Here is a 26,289-nt window from a genome sequence, read left to right on the forward strand (position 1 = left end):
ATCACCTGTGAGGTTACCCAAGGAAAGAACTTCAAAGTTGAATTCAAAAAGCTGCATTTTGAGAGGCTGGCGAATGCTTTGAAATTCAATAGCATTCCAAAACAGCTTTGCTGCTCTGCCAAAAAGCCTTGAAACTGGCTACAAACTCTTCGGCTAGCCTCGCAGTTGCAAATACTTGAAGCTGGAGAAACGTCGTGTCATTGGCATGATCGCATTTGCACAAAATCATGTGTAACACGTAGAGCGTAAATAAACGTATATGATAAGAGCTGGCCTTGTCCCGCAGCCGTCTTTGTGCCGCGCCCGGGCTGTTGTGGGGAACAGTGGAGTGCGTTTCAAGAACATGTTTTCTACTGACGTTAACTGTATTGACAAACTGCTGCAAAGTGAACGAGGTGGGTGTAGGGTTTCGGTCTGCCCCCCACCAACCGAAGGTCTGAGCACAGCAACTTTAACTGCTGCCCTCTCAAGTAAGGGAGCAGCTGCACTCTGAACCTGAGCCAGAAGCACAGGTGTCCGTGTCCATCAATAACCAACTCTCTCTCACACACACATATTCGCCTAATGCAGTCCACAGCATTAGAACTTTATCTACATCATCTTTTTAAAAGCAAAACCAGTTCAGGAGGAGCACCATGACCATCCCAAACAATGTCATTGGTTCTTTTTATTCCTCCTAGAACAGCGGTCCCCAACCTTTTTTGCGCCACGGACCGGTTTATGTCTGACCATATTTTCACAGACCGGCCTTTAAGGTGTTGTGGATAAATACAACAAAATAAAACCAGTATAGGTACCAAAAAAGGGAAGATTTATTCATAACACATGGGAAAAGACCCAGGGAAACAGAGTTAACGATAAAAACATTAAAAAAAAATAACGATAAAAACCCTGAAAACCATAAAGCCACAACTCTTGCGGCCCAGTACCAAACGACTCCGGTCCGTGGCCCAGGGGTTGGGGACCGCTGTCCTAGAACACCTGCAGGCAGTTTTGTAACACTATCACTAAAGTCAGTAATATATTTTACCCGATAAAACATTTTTCACATCAGCATGGTGAATCGAAGTACTCTTGTTTTATTTCCTCCTATAAAATGGAAAAAATGTATTATGTGGCGACACTATAAAAAGGCTCTAATTAGAGACAAATTATGGACTTAATGGAAGTCGGTCCACCCATTCCTGGGATACGCGAGCCTCGTCTAGTCAAGGCGCAGTTGTCCTGCATCGCTGACAGTTGTTGGAGATGGATTCATTTTTGTTTTTATTTGAGAGGGGAAATGGCCAAATGACCCTAAACTCTGACCATCATATGAATTCTCTTGGAAATTACCACTAAGTGAGCTTCATGATAATCACATGACTGTAATCACGTGGGTAAAAATCCCCAACCTTAGAGTTCTAGGGTTAAAGAAGATGGCCATTTATTGCTTTGTAGTTGTTGGTTGGGGAAAGCTGCTGGCTTTTCCGTTGTATGGGCTTCCTTAATTTCTTAATATACCCCTTGTTAGGAGCTTCGTTGTTAAAAGCTTCCAAAATTCCTGGGGTTTTCTGTCCATATTCTATGGTTCGTGGGTATTTACTGTGTTGGTTAACATTTTAAAACCCCTTTTGATTTAAGGGAGATTAAAGATACAGCTCCCAAGTGGCTTTGCCAGCTTTTCTGTGGCCAAAAACTAAAAGGACATGCTGTTTAACAGTAATCAAATAATTGTTTTGCTCTGGCACAGCGACGAGATGCTGGAGTTTTACTACGCAGTGTAGCAGGGAAGCAGGACTGCAGCTCTCTGTAGTGAACCTCCATGGCATTATGCCAGGATGTGGCCCTTTTTTCCGAACACGTCACATGTCACAGTTGTTTTTCCCTAATATAAGCTGTTAAAGGCCTTTTTTGAAGTTCTTTCTAAACTAAGAAAAATCTTTCTTAACCCCTCTAATTGCTTCCAGTGAGTGAAAATCAAAGGCAATTAAAGTGATGTTTGAACTTGGCTGTAAAATAAGTGTAACTCGGATTGCCCCTTAGGAATGCATGTCTTCCTATTTTTAGCTTTGCCGTGTTTTGATGCCAGACTGGCTTTAACTTGCGTTGTCTTTGTGGGGCGCAGTCATTTTTCAGCCTTAACCGTCATCTGTTTATGATGCATATTTACACCCCACCCCCACCGACATCGCTGTTTATGTTTAAAGCGTGCAATCAAAGCGGCGAGTGCGACAGCTTAGCCGAACATGCCAGAAAGCTATTGATTGCACCACTCCTCTGAGCTTTTGATGAGCTAACATTTACAGGGATCCATGACATCAGAGAGTAACCCTTGTGGGGCCTTTTTTAAAAAAATTTTTTTTTATTCTTTGTTACAAATCTTGGCACTCCCTCACTTATCTAACGCTAAACACTTGGTTCTTCATTTATTTAGAATATGACACGTCTTTCCATTGGAAAAGCTGACTAAGCCTTTACTGAACACGGCGGGTCATCTCTCTTCTGTAGAGGTGTTGCCAGACGCGCCGTGCACATGTAGAATACCATTACTGCCTCTCTAAACTCTGTCAAGTTTTTCCTGTTGTAACAGGACCATATCCTTGACTCAAGCTCTGACTCAATAAGCCCGCGTTCTGTGTGACAGCCCGAGAGGATGATGTCATACTCCTGTCAGTAAGTGATTTACCTGCCTGCGTGGGAAAAGGTAGATGGTTCTTTCCAGTAAATGATGTGACTATTGGTAACACACGGTCCTTGTCTGCAGCTATCAAGTATGTCTCTGGCAGTCTGCGGTAAATCATAAGCTGCTGACTGATAACGTCATGATGACCCATAATGCCTGTCTCTGCTGGTAAAATGGACCCAGAAGCGCAGACTCTGTGAGCGGATCATCGAGTTTTAATGATCAACACAGCAAAATCAGTTTTGGCTCAGGAGGTGTAGGGGGTTGTCACTAATCACGAAGTTGAAGGTTGGATTCCTGGGTTTTTCTGAGCTGCTTGTTGAGATGTCCTGGGGCAAGATACTGAACACCAAATTGCCCCCAATGCGTCAGCATGTGTGAGATGCATAAAGCGCTGTCTAAGTCTGTGTGTGTGTGTGTCTGAATGTGGCTCACGGCGTAAAGCGTTCAGAGTTAAGTCTAGAAAGTGGCATACTAAAGCAGCCTGTTAATGACTTTTTATGTTTAGGTTGTTGTTTTTATTTGACATGCGTGAAGGGGGGCTGAGCTGAACATGGAAGTCACACAGCTCGATCTTTAAAGGAGGATTTATTAAGCTTTCTTTGACGTTATCTCTAAAAGCAAACTTAAAATACTCTCTAAAGCAGGGGTGTCAAACATAAGGCATAGGGGCCAGAATAGGCCTAGCAAAGACTTCAATGTGGCCCACTAGATGGTCCCTGTAAAATCTGAAGGAGGGCTTTTCCTACTGAGAAAAAGCTCCCCTGTTTTAAATGAAAGGTTTTTTCCTTCTTCAGTAATTTTACACATTTATTTGTTACAGTTTAAGCCCAGAGAGTCATGCTGATAGATTTCTGTCATTTATTACAGCAGTGTTTCTTTGTTATGTAGAAAAACTGAGACACACTGTTTTAAACGGCTCTTCTGTTTCTCACATTAACCCTTTGTTTACCACGGGCCCACTTGCGGTCCCATTTTACAAGCACCTTTAAATGATTGTAACTCCATTAACGTTTGTGCTAGATGGGAAACTCAAATGGTTTCAGAAGAAGGAGAAGGTGATCTTTACAGGGATATTTGGTGTGTCGTGGTAGCGCAAGGCATTCACAAGGTACTGCTGTCTGAACACGGACAGAAACCGTCCTCTCTGCCTTGATGTTACCATGTACGCTTCACATTACCATAGCTGTCTAACCTCCTGTCTGAATTTGTTTCTTATCCTCCAGCTGACGCCGGGCGGAAAGGCAGCTCAGGCTGCCATCGATGTTGGAGACTGGGTGGTGGCGATCGGTGATGCCAACGCAGAGGAGATGACCCATGTGGAGGCACAAAACAAGATCAGAGAAGCGTCAGGCTCCCTCACCCTCACCCTCAGCAGGTTAGCCGTCCGACATCGCGCGATGTAACGAAATGATACGCTTATCTCATTCAAACAGAAGCACAAATCCCCACAAAACAAATGCCCGATTTCATCCTTACTTTGACAAAATAGGACGACATACTTTGAGTGAAACTTGATCCAACGTGACGGATTTTAAATTGGTTTTTAGATTCGGGCACGGCTCAAATAAAGCAAAGTAAATATTTATTGGCAGAAAGGTGTTATTAATGAGGAGTTAACAGGATATCTGGAGAATAATTCAGAAGATTTCATTAGCATCGAACAAAAAAAACCTTCAGGCACATTTATAAAGGATTTGATCCTTTTTTTTTTTTCTTTTTTTTTCCTTCCTTTCTTCTCAGCAACATTGAATTCTGGCATTTTGTTTTTTGCACATGTGTATTCAATTGAAATGCTATGACATTTCTGCTGCACTTGGATTCACAGAATTGGGGTTGTGGAAGCCGTATTCAGGTGCTCAATTCGAAGCTTTTTTTATTTTATTTTTTTGAAATAAACGGCCTCATTACCAGCCTCATTCATAAGAGACTTCAGCCTTGACTTCACCCTATTAAAATATGATGGCCTTTTTGCTTGCAGGCAGTTTAAAAGACTAACTTTGTGCCTGTCGGTCTGAAATTAAACTTGATACAAATGAATTATTCACTGCATGTATTTTAATAGTAATGCTAGGTGCGCCATTCTCACTTATTAAAGCAGGGGAATGTCGTGGATTTGGCAGAGGTACAGCCTGTCTGAATCTGTCCTGGCTTACTTCTAACAGTAATATTCTGTCCTTCACATCATGAAGAAGGAAACGCAGCGATGAGTGCCGTCGGGTGGATGTACCGGCCTTTGTTCTGTTCAAATACACCATCTTCAGAGGAACCTTGGGCACCATACTTGCCTCAGTTCCATAATGAAATTAGAGAAACTTTTATTTTTTTCAGATGCAACACTTTGTTGTTAAATGTGCGGCAAGAAAATCTTTTTATTTTGCTTCAGTAATTTTTAATTAGCACTGCGTAACCTTCTATAGGCAGCACTTATACCTGCTCACATACTTCCTGCCAGAAATACTTGACAAAGTCTCTCAGTAGAGTCGAAGCCAGAATGTTTCATCAAGAGCTTAATTATAAGACAGCGAGGGGAAGGTGGGGGGGAAAAAATCCCTCCCAATGAAGGATCAAACGTAATCATTCAAGGACCTAAAACCTTCAGAAAATGAGAAGTATTGACTTGTTAAGTAACAACGATGGGCCGGCTGCTGTCATGGGACTCATTTTGATTTTGTGATCCTCATAAGTAAGATGAAAATGGCTGTGTTAACGTCTTCGCTTTATTGTTCCTACCAAGAGACTCGACTCTTTAATTCTTACAAATCTTCTTTGTGCGTTTAGTTGAATCCGAGCAGCCACAGGTCATTTATCAGGCTGCTCAGAAGGCAGAGCCATTACGTGAATGAATAGAAGGGAGATTTGGAGATATGTTTACGGCATTTTTTTTTTCTTTCAAATATTCCAGGTTTTCTTGCATTCGTACAACATAATAGATTTGGGTACTTGGCTTTCCTGCTCTTGTTTCCCTTTTTATAATGTTGATCAGCGTGTTGCTGGACATTAACCTGTATTTCTAAGCATTTTAAGCTCTCTTTCCTTAATTGGACAACCACTTAAAACAGGGTATAATGTCCAGGAATAAAAAGACTTGCTACATCCTGTTGATGTGTTATCAGATCAGTCTTATCATTCATTAAATTATAGTGTACATTACATTCTCCTGGCACTTTATTTGGTATACTTTGGTCGTACTGGGTTGGGCCAGATATGCCTTGAACAATAGTTCATGGTTCAACAAGGTGCTGGACACATTCCTCAGATTTTGCTCCATATTGACATGATGCCATCACACAGTTTCTGGAATACTTTTTTTTTTTTGGCTGCACATTCACGATGTCTACACTGCTGCTCAGTGGATATTTTCTCTTTCTGCTTTCAAAGTCACTTAAATCACCTTTCTCCTCCGTGTTGGTGCTCGGTTTTAACTCCAACAGGTCGTTTTGACCATGTCTACATGCCCAAATGTACCAAGTTGTCGCCGTCTGATTGGCTAATTAGATATTTGCATTATGGTGCAGTTGAACAGGTGTGCCTAATAAAGTGGCCGGTGAATGTAAGCGGTATTGCACTGTGGATATGGATGTCAAAATATAACGTTGCTTTGTATTTGAAAAATATCTGTTTAATTTAAATATGTGGCTTCACAGGAAATGGTGTAATATTTCGACAGAACAGTAACAGGTCAGCGTGTTTACTTTTCTTGCACTCTGTGGTTTTTCCTCCTCCATTTCTCGTCTCCTTGTGGAGTCCGGCTTTTGTAAACATTCTTCTTCCCATGACTCCCCAGTCTCCTCTCTTCATCTCACCCCGTCCGATTGTTATTATATTGTAAGACAAGCAAATATTGTTTTCCTGAAACTCTTTTCAGAGAGGAGCTATTGTCAGTCTTATTTATTCGTATCTTGGCTGCCATCCACGGTTTCTTTTTATGCCTAAAGAGGAGGACAGCTGCGCGATGATGAGATACGGTCTATTGTTTGGTTTGGCGTCTCATTTTGTTCGACACCAATGATCATCTTGTTTAATAGAAAAGGTTCACAGGAAAAACATCCCACAGCATCCACGGGGACACATTCGACTCATATTTTAGCCGGCCGCTGGACTGGAGGCTTGTGTTTGGAGAATGTTGGTGAAGTGTGCAAAGTTGATTACAGTATCATGGGAGGTTTTTGTTATTTCTAACTTTATCTAAGATCAGCTTGAAAGCTAAACGTGCATCAGCTAAGATAAGTGACCCATGAAATGAGGTGGGAAATGATCTCATACACCGTGCGTATTCGGTTTCAGCACAAGCAAACTGATTTCTTCCAAAAACACAGATGAAATCATCTTCATATTTGTTCATTTTAGTCCACCTTGCCAAATTAAACGCGGTAACAAAAGGGTCATGGCACGAATTCCCCATGTCCCAGATTTCAAATGTGTCTCATTAACTTGTCAGCCTAGCTAAGGTGAGCTCAAGCACTGTGTCACATCGATTTGTCTTCCAGAAATGTGACATGAGCAGACATGTCAGTATGCCTTCCCCTCGCTGCCCTGTCTATCTGCTCAGCCCTGTTGTCATTCTGTCTTAAACACTGCTCTATTAGCGGCTGAGCAGGCAACAGCATGAGCGGTTATTATTTTCTGTGTCACAGGAAGCGCGGCCCATTGTTTTTGTTGGTGATTATAGCCTCAAACAATGAGTAACTGCAGGGTGGATTCATTCTGGCTTAACCCTATTTGAGCTTTGTGCAGCGTGTAAGCGCTGGTCAAAGGGTGGCGGTGATTTATGTTCAATTATTTCAGGAGGAAACAGAAGTGTAAAGCCGGCCGCCTCCATGTTTAATGCGTAAAGATATATTCTAATAATCGTGTGCTCTGTCGGGGGCGGGGGACACCGCAGGGATGTTAATCCTGGGAGAAGCTTTAAGACCTGAACAGGACTGATTGACCCGCTGTATTCTCAGCTCTCTTAATAAGTTTATTAAAATGAAAATCCTTTTTTTTTTCTTTGTGAACCTTAAAACAAAGTACAGCACACAAACTGTAAAAAATTAAACACATTTTTCCAAGTTACCTCTTACGATAATGTGAAGTAAAACTAGTGGAAATATAATGAACAATAAGCACATTTTTTCTGACGTGTTGATTTTTTTTTCCCCCCTCTTTCTCTTTAGACCCTCCAAAGCGGGTGGAGACCAGAAGGTAAGCCTGCATTTATCTGACTCGCCGAGCTCACCTCAGCGTGGACACTCTGGATGGTTTGGCATGGTGTGCTGTGCTGTGACAGTTAAATTCAAACTTAATTGTTACTCACAGTTTTTCGTGTCACTTTGTGTTCTTCAATTTCATCTGAATCACCTGCCTTGTCAAGCTCTCACAGAGTCCATGCACTCTGCATTAGCCAAGCATCAGCAGGTTGCAAAATTAGCAGTTTGCTGGGCAGTTGTCGCTGATGCATTTGGGATTTCCCGCACAGTCCCTGATACCAGATAAATACTGACGCTTTAAGTCTGTGGAGTCACCCGGCCAGCTGATCAAACTGAACGGTTTTTAGAAAAGCAGCCGGCACATGACACAAACGCAGAGTCACTGTTCTATTTTAATAGTTGTTTATTTTCTTGCTGCAGTCCATGCACAATACTCAAAGAGGAAATCTCATTAGTGAGACACGTCAGTTATAGACGACAATTTGAGCATTTTCATTTTAGCAGCAGTAGCAGATTACATTGGCCAGCAATTGGCCGACTGCCAACACAAATAAAATCTGTGTTCACACTTCTTAAGCATTTTTTTTCCATGTGTAGAGAAAAGCCCGGAGGCTTTTGACAGAGCCGCCGTCGCAGTACAGAGTAATCTTTTTGCTATAATGAAATATTGGGACTGTGCTGGAAAAGCTTGGGCTTGTGCGACGGCAGATGGAGTTCTCTGTGCGTGTCACAAACGTCTAACTGCATGTCGTGCACTGTGCTGCATTGTCTCCTTCTCCCACACCCTCACAGGACTCGCTTGCTACAGCTTCTGTTCCGCCAAAGTACTCCTTTGCCCCGAGCACGACCATTAACAAGATGGCGAGGCCATTTGCAGCAGGTGGTGCTAGTGCCAACTCAGGACCTGCTATTAAACCTGTGGCCTACTCTCCTAAACTCAACACCCCGTGCTCGCAGGGGCATGCCAGTACACCCCAGCCACAGAATGGGTAGGTGGATGAATAAACGCTATTACCATTGGAACCGCAACGTGACTAATGTGGTTTTAATGGCATTTTTCTGACGTCTCATTATTCTTGTTTTAAACTTAAAAAGAAAATAATGCCTTTAGGAATTTAAAGAATTTAGTCCAATCAGTGCTGCCGTGTGGTGCCAAAGTGAAGTCACAGATTTTTTACATTTTCTTTTAGGGCATGTTAGAGAAAAGAGAGGAGGGCAAATGCAAGCTGACTCACTGTGGAAATCCAATTATTAACTGTGCCAATAATTTGTCTAAACTTAGGCTAATGCTAAACACAGCAGTAGTAGTTGCTGTTGTAGATTGTGTCCTGATTAAGTCTGGTGGTGTTTGTATAGCAGGAAATGTTTAGCTGAAATATGCAGTTCCAGCTGTGGATGAAAGACAGCTGCAGTGAAATCTATCAAGATGACAGAGAAGTATTGGGATTGGTTATATGTGCCAACAATCAGTCACAGTTTTACAGCCATGTTAAACTCTGTGTTCTTTGGACACTGTAGATGCTGTCACGGGTTTTTTTTCTTTTTCTGCATTGTTTAATCTTTGTTCCCATCATCCTCATTTTGTGTGTTTAACTTAATCTGTTTACTCAGTCACTTTCCTTTTTTACGTCTTCTCTAACCTTAGGACGGGGGGAAAAAACGAACATCATGATTTAAATCTTTAAGATTTATACAAAGACTTTGTTTAAGGCTGGATTCGAGTATAGATTAGAATGAGTAAGCGACAGTGGAGGTGAGTCTTTAGAAAATGATTGCAAGTCGGTGTAATGTGTGGGAGAGAAAAGCATTGATGTTGTTTTTAATAGTGGGAACTGAAAAGAAGATGCGAAATATTTCTTGCAAAATCATTTCTTTCTTATAACAGATTTTCCATTTCAGCAGATGGGTTATTGATCGAGCGTGATTATTACTCGTCTCTTGCATCTACAGTTAGCAGAATGAAATATGTAATGTTTGACAGATGCAGTGTGGCGCTTGACATTATGATTCTGATGCACAAATCTCACACGCTAATGCTGATCGAGCTGTCACCGAGTCCTGCTCAAGGACACTTCGGTACGTGGAATAGCCGGGGAATGAACGCCGGCCTCTGCATTTACGGGATAATCTGCTGTACCGCCTGAGACGCAGATTCCCAGAAACCATTTGATGTAGTTTGCTGTAAAAGTGAGCCTTTGACCTTGAAATGTTCATTGTTTTTTTTTCTTTCTTTAACCCGCTGAGTTTTTAATATTTTTTTCCAAGTATTCCTGCAAGAAATGTGTTTTAAATGATCTGGAAAGTAGAAGTTTGGCATGAAATGGTCTGTAAGGACAGGCCGGTCCAGTTCCTTTTAATTTGGGTCATGGCAGCGCTCCGTCTCCAGCCGCTGGTGAGATGTGGTCTGTTGCTGTATTTAGCCTCATACATTCTGTTGGTTTCCCAAGCTTTTCCTGCTCTGCTTTTCTTCTTCTTTGTAAAATCAACTTTTCTTGTTACTCTGCAACACTAATTCCTCTTGTCATGTTTGAAAAGAGTTGAGCGTAATCAAAACCACCAGGTTAATCTGGTGAGGACGTCATCTATTCTTTGATTCTCCACAGTTAATAGTTGGATCCAAAAAGCTGTCTAAGCCCGACGTGTTAGAACAGGTTTAGCATTGTGTTTGGACAGAGTTACCAGTAATACATCACTGCTGTAGCATTTATGATGAGCAGATCCCTCTTGTGCTCCTGTTGCCCGTGAATGAAGCCGAATGGCACAGAAATTAGGTTTAATTTTCCTTTCAAAAGGCTACAGCTGTGTACGTACCTCTGTGAGGCGTTTGTGTACGGGGATGAGAGGAGCAGGAAAGCAAATGTTTTGTGCCAGTCTGCTGAGTCCTTTTGGGTCAGGGTGACAATGGATGATTTGACAGTCAAACAATGCCGTCCTTCTTCCTCCTCTCACAGAGCCTACTGACAATAGCAGCATATCTCTACACACCTCTCGCATGGTTTCTGCATTTTGCAATGTTTTTGATCGTCTGTTGTGTGAAACCTTTGTCGTGTATAGACGTGCTCAGTTTCTCCTCCCCCTGAAATCTTAACTCTAACCTTTTTCCCACTCTTTTCTTCTTTTAACTCCACAGATGGAAGCTCATTACAAGTTAGTATGTTTCTTTTCTTGTTTTCATTTGCAGTCAAGTGTGTGTGTGTGTGTGTGTGTGTGTGTGTGTGTGTGTGTATATATATATATATATATATATATATATACACACATATACACACACACACACACACTTTTATAAATTGGCATTCACACTTTGTCTCATGACAAAGCTGTGCACAGCCTGATAGTAGTTCGGTTGCATGTCTTTACTGGGTGTGACTTCACAAAACTATTGTATTAGAATAACTTAATTTAAAAGAAGAATGCGAGACTAATATTGTGCACATTTTTAATTAGCCTTAAAGTCAGAGACCCCAAAAAGGAGAATGAAGTTGCAGTTTATCTCCTACTTCACAGTTAAACTATTTCTTATTAGATTGCAGTCTGTGCAAAATAAGAAATATTGTCAAATATCGCCTTCCATCTTCTCGTTCCTATGGTAACTTCACGAGCCTAGTGTTTACGTGCTCTTTGGTCTAATCCACAGGGGTGAAGCAACTTACTATGATGATATCTACCAACAGTCCAAGTAAGGGGCAGCTGCATGGTGGCTGTGCGGTCGGCTTTGTAGGCTAATCTGGCTGTTTATGTAAAAGCGAGAAAATGCTGATGCCCTTTTGTTAGACTGAGTGACTGTGTTTACAGAGCGAGGATGGCAGTTCATTAATGACTGTGTCTTTTGATATTTCTCTCGCTTGTTTACGAACGCATGCTGCAGTTGACCTACAGCTGTGCTTAAAATGAGCAGCTTAAAAAGCATTTCATTTGAGTGATTAAGTTGTTTATGAAAAATAAATGCCTCTCCTTTTAGCTTTTTTTCCTCTTCACATAAAGCCAGGTACTGAAGTGAAGTGGCTTTTCTTGCGCTGATTCTAATGACAGTTATGAGTATCTTCCGTTTATGAGCTTCTGCTGTGTCCCCATGAGAAATCTTAGTAATGGGTGTCCATTAGTGCTGTTATTGCGTGACTCTGATACTAAGCGTTCCTCCATGCGTTTGTGTGAGTGGGTAGTCCCTGGATGTGATTGTGTTAACCGCACCTGCTGTGTGCTCCTGCTCCTGGGTGTGTGTGCGCGGCAGGCACGGCCTCAGGGTGGAGAGCATCCCCTGTTTTATTCCCAACGACCGCAGCAAGAAGAGGCTGATTGAGGACACTGAGGACTGGCAGCCCCGCACTGGCACCACCCAGTCTCGTTCCTTCCGCATCCTGGCTCAGCTCACAGGCACCGACTTCAGTAAGTCAGGGCCTAAGACAGAAGTGATGGACTGTTACAGCAGAGAGTAATGGGTTTGAGGGGTGGGCCTCTCTGTTAGTCAAGATAAGGTGTAGGATGGGGGGCTGTTACTAAACGGTTGATGTGATTTGATCTCTGGGACTGAGTGTGACAGCAAGAATGAGTGACACAGAAAAGGTGGATGAGGGGTTTCTTCATTTTTCAGCTGAAGAGAGGTGGCTGGTGTTTTCACTGACATGTTTTGTTTTTTGTTTGTTTTTTTTCTACCCTGACTGTAACCAGTCTGACAAAGGAAGAAACTGCATAGCTAAATATAAGGAATATCATTACTTATTCTGAGGTGTTTGTCAACATTTGTATTAGTGAGGCATTCTGATGTGTGTCTCTCCTGGATCTCTCAGTGCAGGACCCAGATGATGAAAACATGAAGAGGTCCAGGTAAACGGATTGTCATTAATGCGACCGGTCACGTGTTTGTGTTTGTACACTTGCATATGTGGAAGCCTCAGCTTGGCAGCTACTTTGAAAAAAGAAAAGGAACAAAAAACCTCTCCTGTCAGTGTAGTTTAAATCGTGCAGCTCTGCCTCTGTGTACCACCACAATCTGATTTAAGTGTAGACCTGAAGGTCAACTTAAACTGGTTTAACAGAATCATTACACTGATCATTCAATAATTAGACTTTTTGCAATGTTTACAGTGAGATGGGATCATCATTATAAATGTGAGTTTATTCATTAGAAAGTAGCAGGATACAATTTATGTGCGCAGAGCTGTGTTTTCTGCTGAGATTCAGTCAAATGCTGCATAACTGTTCATGAATGGCCAAGTTAGGTCACCTGACCTCGACTAAACATGCTGCTCTCTTACTGTAGACAAAGCTAAAAGTAGAAAACCCCACAAAGCTGCAGCGACTGAAGGCAGTTGTAGTAAAGGCCCAGAAAAGCATCTCAAAGGCGGAAACGTGGCATTCGGGGATGTTTATGGTTTCCAGATCCTGCCTTAAAAATGATGCTTCTCAATTTGTACACATACCTTTGGGCCTGTAAAGGGATGGTACTGAGGCATTATATTTATATTAGTGATTTTAGCGTTAATCACGTTAAAATGACGTCACAACCGCATTAACGCCGCAAATCTCCGTTAGCCAGGTGTCAACGGGTTAGCTCGTTAACGCGTTAGCACCGTCCAGCCCCACTCACGGGGCGATTCCCGCTAAATTGCTAACGGAGATCTGCGGTTATGGCGTTAACGTCATTTTAACGAGATTAACACAACAGCACTAATTAATAATGAAAAAAAAGGTTTCTGATCAGTGTCTGTTAAACTCGTTGAATTAAAGCTAAAAGTCTGCACATCCTGACTGTATCCATGGTGGTGTTGTACAGATATAGCAACCATAATTTTGCTGCTTTGAACATCAGCATGCCCGGTGTGTTTTTGTTCATAGTGTGGTTTTGTTGTTGTTTTGAGTCTGCTCAGTAGCATAACATTAACTTTTTTGCTTTTTTGCTGTGTTGCTAAAATGCAGATGGGAAGAGTTGATAGTATTTTAATTTCTGGAGCCATCGTCCAATTACCTTGGTGCATGCAGCAGCAGTATGCTATTCCTCAAAAGTCCCCTTTTATTTTAATTAGTAGATTAGCAGGTTCCTTCTGTTTCCATACTTTTCTAATCGTTATATTTAAGAGTACTAAATGTCATAAATGTTACTACTACATCCCTCTGCTTTTTTTCTTCTTCAACTTTTCACTTTGTGCACTTTACTCCCTTTTCTGCTCCATCCCTCTCATCTCATTTATTCTCTCCCCTGCAATCTGTTTCCTTCCTGTCTATGTCTCTTTCATATCTGTTTTTGCCTGCGGTCAGGGAAAAGTTCCTCACTGAGATTCAGAGTCCCCGCTATGCCCGTCTGAGGGATTGGCACCACGACAGGTCTGCTCGCGCCCTCAATATTAAATCCTGAGCGACATCCTAGACGCCCTGGGACGCAGAGCCCAGCCAGAGCCGGCTAGCGATATCTACACTGCAACGACTACGTGATAAAGACGACGAAGATAGTGGACTGTCTCCTGGCAGTTAACAAATTCACCTCCTTAGATGCAGATGGACTGACAAAGAAATCTGGGGAAGCGAAGAAAAGCAAAAATATTAGAAACGTATCCTAGATGACAAAAACCTAAAGTGGAACCTTGCATACTGAGCCTAAGCATAAGATCTCCCTCTGAAATTCTGACTTGATGATTGTTGACAACACTGTGGACCATTGTGTCTGTAGCCCTATTTTCCATTTCACACTGCGTTACTCGGAGTAAACTGGTGGAAAGGTGGGGAGGGGGTCTCGGCGGTGGGAAGCACTGTTCTTTCTTCTTTGATTGTGAAGTTCAGACCCTCCTTTTGATCTCTGTCTGTCTCTTTTGCTGCCTGTTTACATTTATTGAGTTTTCATCTTTTAGAGTTCTCAGTTTTGATCCCCTCTTCTAATAGGCTTCTCGCACAATTTAAAGAAAAAAAACTGTACTTTTTTTTTTTTTTTTTTTTTTTTCCTGCTGTCATCAAAAATATATAAAACATCTGGGAAAAAAAGCAACTCTTGTTCTCTGTCCTTCTGTGTTTCTTTTCTTGTTTACTTTAAGCTTACAAGGGCATGTCTCTCTAACAGTTTTCTTTTTTTCCCCTGCTGCTAAGTCACAATTGCTTTACTTATAGTGTGCTGGACAAAAAGTGATTATATAGAAGCGAGGCTTTATTCAGTATTTATGCAGGTTGGAATTAATGGGATGTCTTAAAGAGCCAGGTTCAAGGTTTACTTTTATTGCCCCTGAGAGAAAATTGTTGTGCATTCGGGCATAAAAAAACCCAACAAATGTGCATACTCATTTATAAAGTGCTGAGATGAACTGTGAGGAAAGTCTGTCTCGAGTTATTTGCATTTTCCTGAAATGCGAAAAAAAAAAAATGTAATCCTGAAGCGCTATAGGTTTTGACACCAGACTAAAACAAATAGGTTTGGTAGGTAATGACTTTTCATCAGTAGTATTTCTTGTAGTAATGTTTCTGGATGTATAAAATCCATAACATCTATAGTGAAGGACGTCTATAAATCCCATTTTAAAAATGTCCACAGATGAGATGATTTAGAGCTTGAGGATACAGCTTTAAACCCTTTAGCTGTGCTCACACTCGCACATCTGACTCATGCTTATACTTTGTTTCTCGTGCTGTCCAAACAAATCTCATGTCATGTAAGGGGTGTTATATAACATTATAACTGCTGCTTGATGAGGGGGAAATGGTTGGTTAACCAACGCTGGTCCATAAACATCGAAATTCAGCTTGATTGGTCTGAAGCGCACAGACCCAGGTGGAAGACGAAGATAAATTATTAGCATATACTGACAGTTTTTATAATTTGGCAAATAATTCGTTTAACAAATGCAGCAGTAGTGAGGAGAGCAGATTTATGTAATGAGCTTGTAACACACTCACTGGAAATGCCTTCCTGGTACCTGATTGGACCCAGTGTTTTCCTTCAGATCCTTACTACTTTGTGCTTATAGACTCAACAAGGTGCTGGAAACATTCCTGGGAAATCTTGGTCCATACTGACATGACAGCATCACACAGTTGCTGCAGATTTTTCTTTTGGCTGCAAATCTATGACGTGAATCTCCTTTTTCATCGCACCTTGAAGGTGCTCTGTTGGTTTGAGATCTGGAGGTCAGGTGATCTGGCCGTGTGAGTACAAGGAGAAAGCAGTTTGAGATGGATATGAACCATTGGAAGATGAATAGTTTGTTCATACAGGACATGGTCAGCAACAATGATCAGGTAGGCTGTGCTAAAGGCCTCTAAGAAAATGTCCTCCACACTGTTACGCCACCACTCGGCTGAAGCATACAAGACTGGATGGATCCATGTTTTCATGTCGCAGCATAGTCAGAGACTGATCAGTCCTGGCAACATTTTACCGGTCTTTTGTTTCCAATTTTTGGCAACACGTGCATACTTTTGTAAAAGTGCCTGTTTAAGTTGCTTGTTGCCTTCAACAAAACATTTTTGATGCAGAGAACTGCTGCTTACTGGATATTTTATCTTTCAGACCATCTTCTGTAAACCTCAGAGATGGTTTTGTGGGAAATTCTGGTAGATCTGAAATACTCAGACCGTGCTGTCTAGCACAAACGACCATGATGAATTCAAAGAAATCTAAATTGCCTTTCTTTCTCTTTCCGATGCTCAGTTTGAACTTCAGCGGGTCATCCTGACCATGTCTACAAGGGTAAATACATTCCGGTGCTTCCATGTGATTGGCTGGTTAGTTATCTGGATTAAAGAGAAGCAGGTGTATCAAATGAAATGGCTGACAAATGTGTTTTAATGTATAGTGAAGTTGGAGGTATTACTAAGTGACTAATTAAGAAAAATTAGTGGAAAACTAGCTAGAGTAGGAATGTATCCAGACCAATGTGCTAAATTAGACAAGTTAATCGAGTCAAGCATCAACTTGTAGAGAAATTTCAACTGTAAGAGAGGATTTCAGAGGGGAAAAAATCAATGTGTAAAAATATTACTTTATATCTGTAGAAATAACAGTAAGCAGGAAGATACTGAAGAAAGCTTTGTGCAAAGCTTAGATGTGAAGAGCCAATAGGAATGAGGTTTCTCATTCAGCCCTCCTAGGCATGTGCCACCACTGTCGCACATGGTTTTTAGTCACATTCGACTTCTTGCAAAGCTGCATCACCTTTACCTCCTCACTGGGTGGAGGGGTGACACATGTCAGAGGCTTGTTGCTCCATGAAAAATCAAAACCTGCTATTTCCTTTGCCGGATGCTGAGCTGCCAGCAAAGTTCTCTGCTTTCCTCGTTGCTCAGGTTGATGCATCCCACAGGAGTGGATACCCAAAAAGGGGGGAGAGAAAAAAGAGAAACCGGTACAGATGAATCTAAAATCAGAGCTGCAAAGGATGAACAAGAAAAGTGAAAGGAAATGCTCCAGTCAAAAGCTAAATAAATAAATAAAAAATCCCGTCTGCACAGCCTCTGATAGAGAAAATGTGCACCTGCATCATATCAAGCCTCTTGCTGAGCAGGGAGGAGGAGGAGGAGGGGGGGGTTTGAAAGCAGGGAAAATGTCAAGGATAACGCAATCTAGGCTGTTCCAGGTGGGAAGAAGCCGACATAGAGGTGTAGTGCAATTTGCACCTGCAACATTCATCATAGTGAGGTGCAGCAGAGAGAAGAAAGAAACCTCATGGTTGCGAGACAGCCGAGCCATCGGCCTTTCAACACCTACGGGCAGCCTGGCAAGGGAATGTAGCCGGGGCAGCGGTGTTGAATAGGAGTTTGTTTTGTCAGTTGTTAGGTGAGGTCCCAGATGTGAGGCTTGTCAGTGTGTCTGTGGAGTGGAGGGCAGCTGACCCATGGTCTGTGAGTCACACACGGGCAGAAACAGCCTCTGTCCTTTGTTTGACTCCATCAGCAGACATCCTGCTCATCCAGCCTTCTGACTTCCTCTTACGCATTTTTCTTTCTTTCTGCGGGTTCTTTGCAAAAATCTCATGGTAGGAGGTCTTGCGATCCTTAATTTAGAAAGATTTAGCTTCCTTACTGTCACTAGTCCTATAAGCCAGATTCTTGGTATTGCAAAGGGATTTAATGTTCTTTATTATTCCAGAAATAGCAGACGGCTTTTAGGCTTTTTTTTTTTTCTTGCTAGATTGCTCCTAGCTGTAACTTCTGCCTCTGTAGCTACAGTTTTTTTTTTCCTCGTGTATTTGTTTGGCGACATAAATAACATTCTTTCATATACAGACTTAACCTGATAAAGGCACAACTATGGGATGAGGTTGGTGTAGGGTAATTGATTTCACAATCTTTCATTTTCTTTACGCTAATGAAAGGGGATTTCATCTCCTTTCATTAGTGTGTTTTAGATGGCACAGTTGATGATGTAAACACGATAGATGCCTAAGGTGCTTTTACAATCCCCGCCCGGTTCTTTTTCTCAAGATAAAAGTCTCCAGAGCTCACTGTCTTGGCTCAGAAGTTGTTTTTCTGTCTTCCGTCAAGATTTGAAGCTTTTTCTGAATATAGTGACGCTTGCTGCGGGTAACAGATCTTTGAAATGTAGAAAACTCTTTATTTCAACACTCCTGCACATGCAAGCTCTAAGCGAAACTCTTCCGCACCCAAATCTGAAAGCGACTGAGTTTCCAGTCGTCTAACTTTGAGCGACGTCAGCCGCCTGAGGAGATGTTGGTGTTTCTTATGCTTTCATGAGAGGCTGCGGCTCTTGAACAGCAGGGCGATGACGCTGAAATCACGTTCGACTTGATTGATTTTTGAGTCATGATAGAAACTGCTCACTGTTGCTCTTTGATACTGGTGAAATTTCAATTATTGTGCTGCTTTCAGTTAAATCTAATACACTGAATCAGAATGTGTGATCACAACAGGTGGGGGCACCACGCTACCCTGTTAATCCCAATTAATATTAATAATGATGCTTGGAATCATTCACACACAAGGTAATCCGTGGCACAGCATAATGGTGACAGCTTAGCCATGGCAGGAGATATCCAAACATGGCATCCATTGAGAAGTAACTATAGTAGGTGTGTGTGCGCATGTCTACCTTTTCTAATTAGTCATTTTCTCCCCACAGCCTTGAGCCAACTCCCTCACCTGCCAAGGCCCAAGCAGCAAATAAACCAGATGGTGAGTTTCTTCTCCTGCTGATGCGTTAAAAAGAGCCCCAGCAGCCTCCGGGAGAGGCTGCGCTAATCGATTCTAAGTCTTAAGTGTCAATACAGCAGCAACAACGCGACACTCAAAGTTGTCACCACAGACATCTGTTTGAAGGGTGGATTGTTATGGGATTTTTTTTGTGGTGTGCAGAATCGACAAGTGCCGCCGCCGCACCAAAGAGTTCTGCTCCTTCCTGCCGACCGCCGTGGGTCTCGGACCCCAATTTTGCCGACCGCTTTCACCCAGACAAGGTCAGCACCGTCGTGACCCAGCACCAGAAGCCAGCCCAGCCCACGCCTATGCAGAGCCGCAGTTCCATCCTGCAGGCTGCACAGCAGGCGCCGGAAGACAGCGGGAGGACCCCCATATGTGGTGCCTGCAACAAAATCATCAGGTGAGGCTGCACCGCTGCTACACACAGGCTGATTCTTTTTTTTTTTTTTTTTTTTTTTTTGTAATTGAAGTCTTTATTTGTTTTTTACGGAGCCCCGCAGGGGACATGGGAGAAAAAAAATTAAGACTGACTTTTGCGAGATCTCGCAAAAGTTTTAGCCGCATTCTTCGGAGGCCGCCAGCTCGAAGCCGACCGGGAGGTCGAGGCACGATGTGCCGGGAAAGCGGTGTTCCTCCCGGCTGTAGTAGGTCTCGACCGCCCGTTAGCTTCGAGCTAGTGGCCGCCAGCTCGAAGCCGACCGGGAGGTCGAGGCACGATGTGCCGGGAAAGCGGTGTTCCTCCCGGCTGTAGTAGGTCTCGACCTCCCGTTAGCTTCGAGCTAGTGGGTGTCAGATCTCCAAAAACGTCGGAGCACTTTTGCAAATATGTGATGTCTTGTAAACCGAGCAGGTATCTGACGTTTACACAACTACATTCACGCCTCAAAATATCTTAAAAGTGTATTTTGTGACCCAGAAAGAGTAACAACTAAGTAGCTGCCGCCATTGTTGGAGTTTTGCGAGATCCCGAGTTTGTTTTGCGAGATCTCGCAAAAGTCCGTCTTAATTTTTTTTTCTCCCTAATTTTTTTTTCTCCCATGTCCCCTGCGGGGCTCCGTAGTTTTTAACATTTAACAACATGAAAACATAAACAAAACAACAGAAAAGAAACAAGAAAAGAAAAGACAGCTTCCAATCCCATGGTTAATTCACCTTTGTATTTTGGGTCTATTTTCAATACTTACTATCGGTATACCCGCAAAAAAAAGGACAATAAAATCAAATTCTTAAGTTATTCCATTACTGAGTGCCTACACAAACATACAATGCAGCAAGCATAAAATTTAACTAAAGATAATTGCCCTGACCAAATAAATTCCAACCATCTCAGCCAAAAACGCATCCCCATGATTTGTCAAAACCCTCCCTATCATCATTAATCCTAGCCAAGAATTTTTCATACGACACCATTTTCAGCATATTTTCTTTCCACCTATTATATTCTGGAGGAGATGGTTCCTTCCATACACTGAGAATAACTCGAGCCGCTGCGATCACCCCCACCTTTATAACCACAAAGTCATATTTTGAAACCCCAGGTAACACCGACCGATCCCCTAATAAGCACAGTCTTGGTGACAAGGGTATCATCAAACCAATCCACCTTCCTATTTTGTCCAATACTTTTTGCCAAAAGGGATAAACTTTCCCACATTCCCAAATAGCATGCATAAATGTCCCTGGATCTGAACTACATTTCCAGCATATATTACTGGGACTGATTCCCATTCTATAAAGTTTGGACGGAGTGAAGTACCATCTGTGTATTAATTTATACTGAGTAAATTTACCCCTGGCCTCTCTTATATATTTATCAGAGAATGACAAGATTCTACACCAGTCTTCTTTAGAAATTGCACAACTCAGATCTGTCTGCCATATAATCCTCAAGTTTTCACATATCTCTTTTTTTGGATTGTTAAACAGTTTATAGAAAACAGCTGCTCTATGTGCTGTACTGGACAATTCTAAAAACTCCACCACCATATTTGAGCTTTGAGTAAATTTTCCTTTGGTAATACAATCCCTTATTTGTAAATATTTCCAAAAATTATTTTCTCTTATCAAACCATATTTTTGGGTTATTTCAGCAAATGACATAAACACTGCCCCTGAGTAAAGATCACTTATCCTGTGTATGCCTTTGACAAGCCATTCCTTCCAGAACACTGTTTTTCGCCCAATCTGTACAGCAGTGTTGTTCCATAGCGAGGTATAAGGTTGTCTTAAATGAGATGCTCCACACATCTTGTGCACCTCTACCCAGACAGCTTTAGAATACCCAAGCACTGGGTTATTATGAAAGTCTTGTCCATTAATTGCTGAGCCCTGTGAGAGAACATCCAAGGGTGTAAAAGGGCTCACTAGTTCCTGTTCGATCTTCATCCAGCTCAGCTCAGAGTCCGAACCTGTCCAGTGCTTGGCCAGTCTTGACATTTCAAAAGCTAAATTACACAACTTCACATTTGGGAGGGCCATTCCCCCAATGTCTTTAGAGGCCCACATTTTCTTTATATTCACTCTTGGCTTCTTGTTATTCCACAAAAAATCTTTAACTTCTCAAATTGACTAAATACGTGTAAAGGAATTCTTACAGGTACAGATTCTTTTTAACTCGAGCGAGGCTCTCTGTGTTTGCTCCTTGGAGGCTCCTGTTAGAGATGACAATTTAAGACTCTTAATATTCGCGACACACTGCCTGTCTGCAGCAAATTAAGCCAGTCAGCATATTTCACAGAGTGTGGAGACATCTTGTTATCACTCAGAATAACAAAGAAACTCTGGTTGATATTCTGGTCACCATTGCAAACAAAGAGCTTTTATTCATTAATTTTTGAGTGAAGATTCAAATTCTGGAAAACCTAAAATTTGTTTTCAGCGTTTGCTCACATTTCACACAGTCTAGTGTATTTTTGCTGAGTGCCTTTGGATCTTTTTTCAGTCCTCTGTTGAAGCTTTGGATTATTTAGCGAATTTATATTTAAAAAAACAAAACCCCTATTTATGTGTTACTAAGTCTTTTTTTTTTTTTTTTTTTTCTTCTTTTCTCCAGGGGACGGTACCTGGTGGCACTGGGACGGTCTTGGCACCCGGAAGAGTTTACATGCTCGCAGTGTAAGGCGGTCCTGGAGGAGGGGGGCTTCTTTGAAGAAAGGGGAGCCGTCTATTGTACCAAGTGCCACGATAACCGATACGCTCCGAACTGTGCCAAGTGCAAAAAGAAGATCATAGGGGTACGAGCTTCTGTCGTATCCAGCAAAATCAAAACAGCCGTTTCAAAGTTTTTAAAAAAAGTTAACCTTTTTCTCTCCCCCCCCCCCCCCCCATCAGGAAATCATGCATGCACTGAAGATGACTTACCATGTTCAGTGTTTCAAGTGTGCAGCCTGCAAGAATCCTATCAGGAATCAAGCCTTTTACATGGAGGAGGGTGAACCCTACTGTGAGAGAGGTGAGTAACTGAACCATTGCAGTCCAGACGTACTATACTTCCTATATTGCATACCTGAGCAATCTAAATGCAAATGGTTATTGTGTAAGAGTTGGAGAAGGTACAAAAAACAAAGACTGAAACGGCTTTTTTTGGAGCCACATTCACAAACTGATGCTACTGCTTCACATCCTACATGAAACAACACCAATGCTGTGACACAGTCGATTGTCTTCCAAGGGCCAGGGGAGGATACATACAACTATTCTGATTGGTAGTGAAGGCTATGTCGTCCTCTGTTGTGTAAAATATGGGGTGAACTCACACCTAGTATAAAAAGCTGAATTCCAATTGAAGCTAGTGTGATTTTACACATCCATTTCCCCTATAGGCCAGCAGGGGGCGACGTCTCTCAGCTTGACAAAGAAGTCAGTTTCTGTAGAAGTGCATGGAAAAAAATGAGTGTACTTCTGTCTTGATTAATGAGCTCTGTAACCACTTTCCTAATGAGTTTTTCTTCTGAATTGCTAGTTTCAAGTCTTATTTAATACAGCTCAGTGTTCACTTTGTAAATTATGGTTCCATTTAGAGTAAAATAGACGATAAAGCAGGGCAAGCTTTAGGGCATCACTATTTCACCATTAACAAGTCGCTACCATACGAGCGTGCAGTATCCTGAGTTTGAGTCTGATCCAAAAACCATAACATGCAGTCTGTGCTTCAACTGTGCTCCAAAAGATGGTAAATGTCCGCCTTTCTTTTACGATTTCATCACTCTTTAGGACAGTTTGGTTCCAGACTCGCGTGTCTGGTGAGAAAAGGATAGTTTACTTATAATAAAGACCTCAGTCATGACCAAATGTGTAGTTCGACTGTGTTTTCTCTCAAGGACTCTGTTCATTCATTCAAACAATACAACACTGAAGGCTTCACAAAACATAAAGGTGTCACCATGGTGAAAAATCCTCTGCTGGAAATAAAAGCAGTCGCATTTATGTCGTTCTAAGGAATAGTTGCTACTACTACTAATAACTGCAACAATGACAGTAGTCAGTTCTGCTGAGCAGATGGAAGCACCCACAGAAACCTGTGCTTTAATAAAAAGTTTAATTCTAAACTCGAGTCCAAGCCAGATAGCATTTGCCTGAGCGTGCTGAAAATCCGAGTGTGCAGATCAATTAGTTCCAGCGCCGACTGAGAACATCTCGACTCATGTAAGACGCCCCGCGACTTCACACGTGGATCGAGCCCGATTATAAATCTGCACTGGCCTCAAGTCCACAGATGAGACAGAGCAGGCTGACACCCACGAAGCACGTTTTAAATGGATGCTACAGCTCGGCCCACGTCATAGACGTCGGGGTACAAAATCTTTAAATTCAGCCAGTGCATGAATCGGGTGTAGCGTGCATTTTGTGATAAAATTGTTTCCTCTCTACAGTGCATCCTCTCCAGTCTATCTGAAATAATTGTGATTATTTTCTTTGTAAAAATCAAACTATTTCTGACACGTTTTGTCAAACATTGTAGTATTGCTGTGGGGTTTGGCAGAAACCTACATCGAGAGTCTCCTGGCACATGCCGCAGTCAATCATAAAGTGTGATGTTTTCATCTGCTGTAATCTATTTAGCTCCAGTTTACTTCATACATACCTCTATTGGGTTTTATGAATGGTGCGTGCTCTTCTATTATGATATAAATGAGTTAGCGGGGCATCTGACGTGGATTGCTGCTTTATCAGAGGCGAAGCCAGAACCTGGGTACTCATATTCTGAATAATGCCTTCAGCTCTGATAAACATTCTGCTGCCTCAGCATCTTTCAGGGATTGTACAGCTCTCACCCACTCACTCTTGAGAAGCAGCATTATAACCTGACACCCCCCCCGAGTCCTTGTGATGAAAGAGACTGGCAAATCCAGTCAAGTATCTGGAGCAATTTCCACCTCATCCTAATCCCACCCCTACACTCTGGAAAGGCACTAATGTACAGTGGGTGGACACAATAACACAAACAGTATAGATATCAAATGGCCAATAAGAAGAGGAGCCGGCATTTGGCATCAAAGCAGCTCTATACGTCTTTATTTTACACCGTTCAGTCCCTTAAGTGGTTGCGTGTAGCGTGTAGTGAGGATTGCTCATCTCGGAGCGGCAAACAGCCTCCACTTCTTCTTTTAAAGATGAAAGATGTGGAAAAGGATTTCAGTCTCTACGGATCCCGTAAAGGTTAAGCGATGTTTACAAACGGCGATTGCGGAGGCCGGGGCGATTCCTTGGCCTGATGCGGGCAACGATAAAAGCTCTTTTGAGTTAAAAATGTAATCTTATATTCACCTTATCTTACATTTCTTCTGCTCGCCACCCCTCCTCCCCCTCCTCTCCAGACTATGAGAAGATGTTTGGCACCAAATGCCATGGCTGTGACTTCAAGATTGATGCCGGGGATCGGTTTCTGGAGGCCTTGGGCTACAGCTGGCACGATACGTGCTTCGTCTGTGCTGTAAGTCATTTTGATGGATATAGCTCCTTGTGGGCTCTCTTTGCCCCCGTATCTCGCAGCTGTCCCAGTACAATGGTACCTGGAGAAAAAAATTTGCCTCCATGTCTGGACCTCAAGCTTTCTCTCTCTCTCAGCCTGTCACCTGCAGTCTATCACTCTCTATATCTCTCTCATTCTGTGAAGAAAACTGAAAGCAAATGCAGTCAAGTAAAGCTTGCTCTGGCCACTAGAAACTGTAAATTCACATCAGCAGTGTTGAAGTCTGATATCTACTCTGCCCTCGTTTCCCAATCCGTCTCTCTCACTTTGTGTGTCTCCTTTCATCTTTAAAGCTCTGCCAAATCAACCTGGAGGGGAAGACGTTCTACTCGAAGAAGGATAAGCCCCTGTGCAAAGGCCATGCTTTTGCTCCAGTGTGAGAGAGCGAGGCGCATCTTCAGAAGAAGGAGCACTGCTCTCTCCCTTCTCTTTACCCCCTGACACTTCCGTAGACGCACCACATCCCTTCTTGCCACACACCTTGTTAAACTAAGTCCTTTCTCTCTGTGCTGCAGACTTTTTGTTCTCGAGGCTTAATGCTGGCTGCACGTACCGTCACTTTACTCTGCTGTTAGGAGACTTCTGATGGCACTGCCTCTAATGCCAAATGCTGTGTTGCATAACTGGAAGGAGTCGAGGAATTATGTCACGCCATCGGTAACTTTTTGACTTCCAAGTTGTTTTTAGGTCATGAAAAAAATGTCACCGCAGGTCACGTCGATTTGTAGTTGTTAGCGGAGTAATCTCCTGCCTCTGTTCTCCTCGTCCTTGTTAATTCAAGTCACCAACTTGAAGGAGTCATTGAGCCTCTAATAATCTCTCATATTGCAGTAATGATCAAGCAATTCTCTTGCACTAAGTGTAGTGAAGTTCTGGCCCCATACAGGACCCCAGCCCACTCATCGGCTCTCACTGCAGCACCCTTTAATGTAATGGGGGGCCAGTCAAGCAGAAAAGGAGGTGTCCATTTCTGCTTGACTGGATCTCCTCCACAGAATCACTAACTACTTATTACTTTGACTCTGGCAAGTCAGAGCGCATACTCCAGCTTGAAGAGTCATTTAGAATGATGTAGTAATTAACCCATTTTTAATCGTCATACACGCGGGTGATGGAGATTGATTTTTAACTTTCCCTTTGATTTGACTTTTTTTTTTTTTTTTAAATGAGACAAACTAAGTCTTTAAGTGTTCCCCATGTCACTGTGATATTCTTCCTTAGAGTACTTTCAAGTCACTGAATCTGTATTTATATTGCTTCAAAAGTGGCCTGTAAGTGTTGTTTTTATTGCAGCTGAAAGTTTCAAATAAAATTATTTAGTAATTCCA

General features: G+C 42.3%; 1 protein-coding gene across 4 annotated transcripts in view; it reads left to right on the forward strand.

Annotated features, from left to right (window-relative positions):
* Positions 1 to 26,289, forward strand: part of pdlim7 (PDZ and LIM domain 7) — a 32,966-nt gene extending 6,677 nt beyond the window's left edge. For 3 of the 4 annotated variants that reach the window (XM_085290823.1, XM_085290829.1, XM_085290839.1), the window contains exons 3-11: positions 3,892 to 4,043; positions 7,825 to 7,852; positions 8,650 to 8,846; positions 18,914 to 18,966; positions 19,147 to 19,390; positions 22,043 to 22,223; positions 22,321 to 22,441; positions 24,807 to 24,922; positions 25,255 to 26,289. In XM_085290823.1, the coding sequence (XP_085146949.1) occupies positions 3,892 to 4,043; positions 7,825 to 7,852; positions 8,650 to 8,846; positions 18,914 to 18,966; positions 19,147 to 19,390; positions 22,043 to 22,223; positions 22,321 to 22,441; positions 24,807 to 24,922; positions 25,255 to 25,341 (1,179 nt within the window). In that variant the 3' untranslated portion in view covers positions 25,342 to 26,289. Of the gene's footprint in view, positions 1 to 3,891; positions 4,044 to 7,824; positions 7,853 to 8,649; positions 8,847 to 10,987; positions 11,005 to 18,913; positions 18,967 to 19,146; positions 19,391 to 22,042; positions 22,224 to 22,320; positions 22,442 to 24,806; positions 24,923 to 25,254 lie in introns of all 4 variants that reach the window. The other variant, XM_085290848.1, reaches the window with a different exon arrangement.

The sequence above is a fragment of the Mchenga conophoros genome, linkage group LG2, assembly GCF_057382185.1.
Source record: "Mchenga conophoros isolate Kocher_MC1m ecotype Shallow Benthic linkage group LG2, M_conophoros_male_GT1.1, whole genome shotgun sequence".
NCBI lineage: Eukaryota > Metazoa > Chordata > Actinopteri > Cichliformes > Cichlidae > Mchenga > Mchenga conophoros.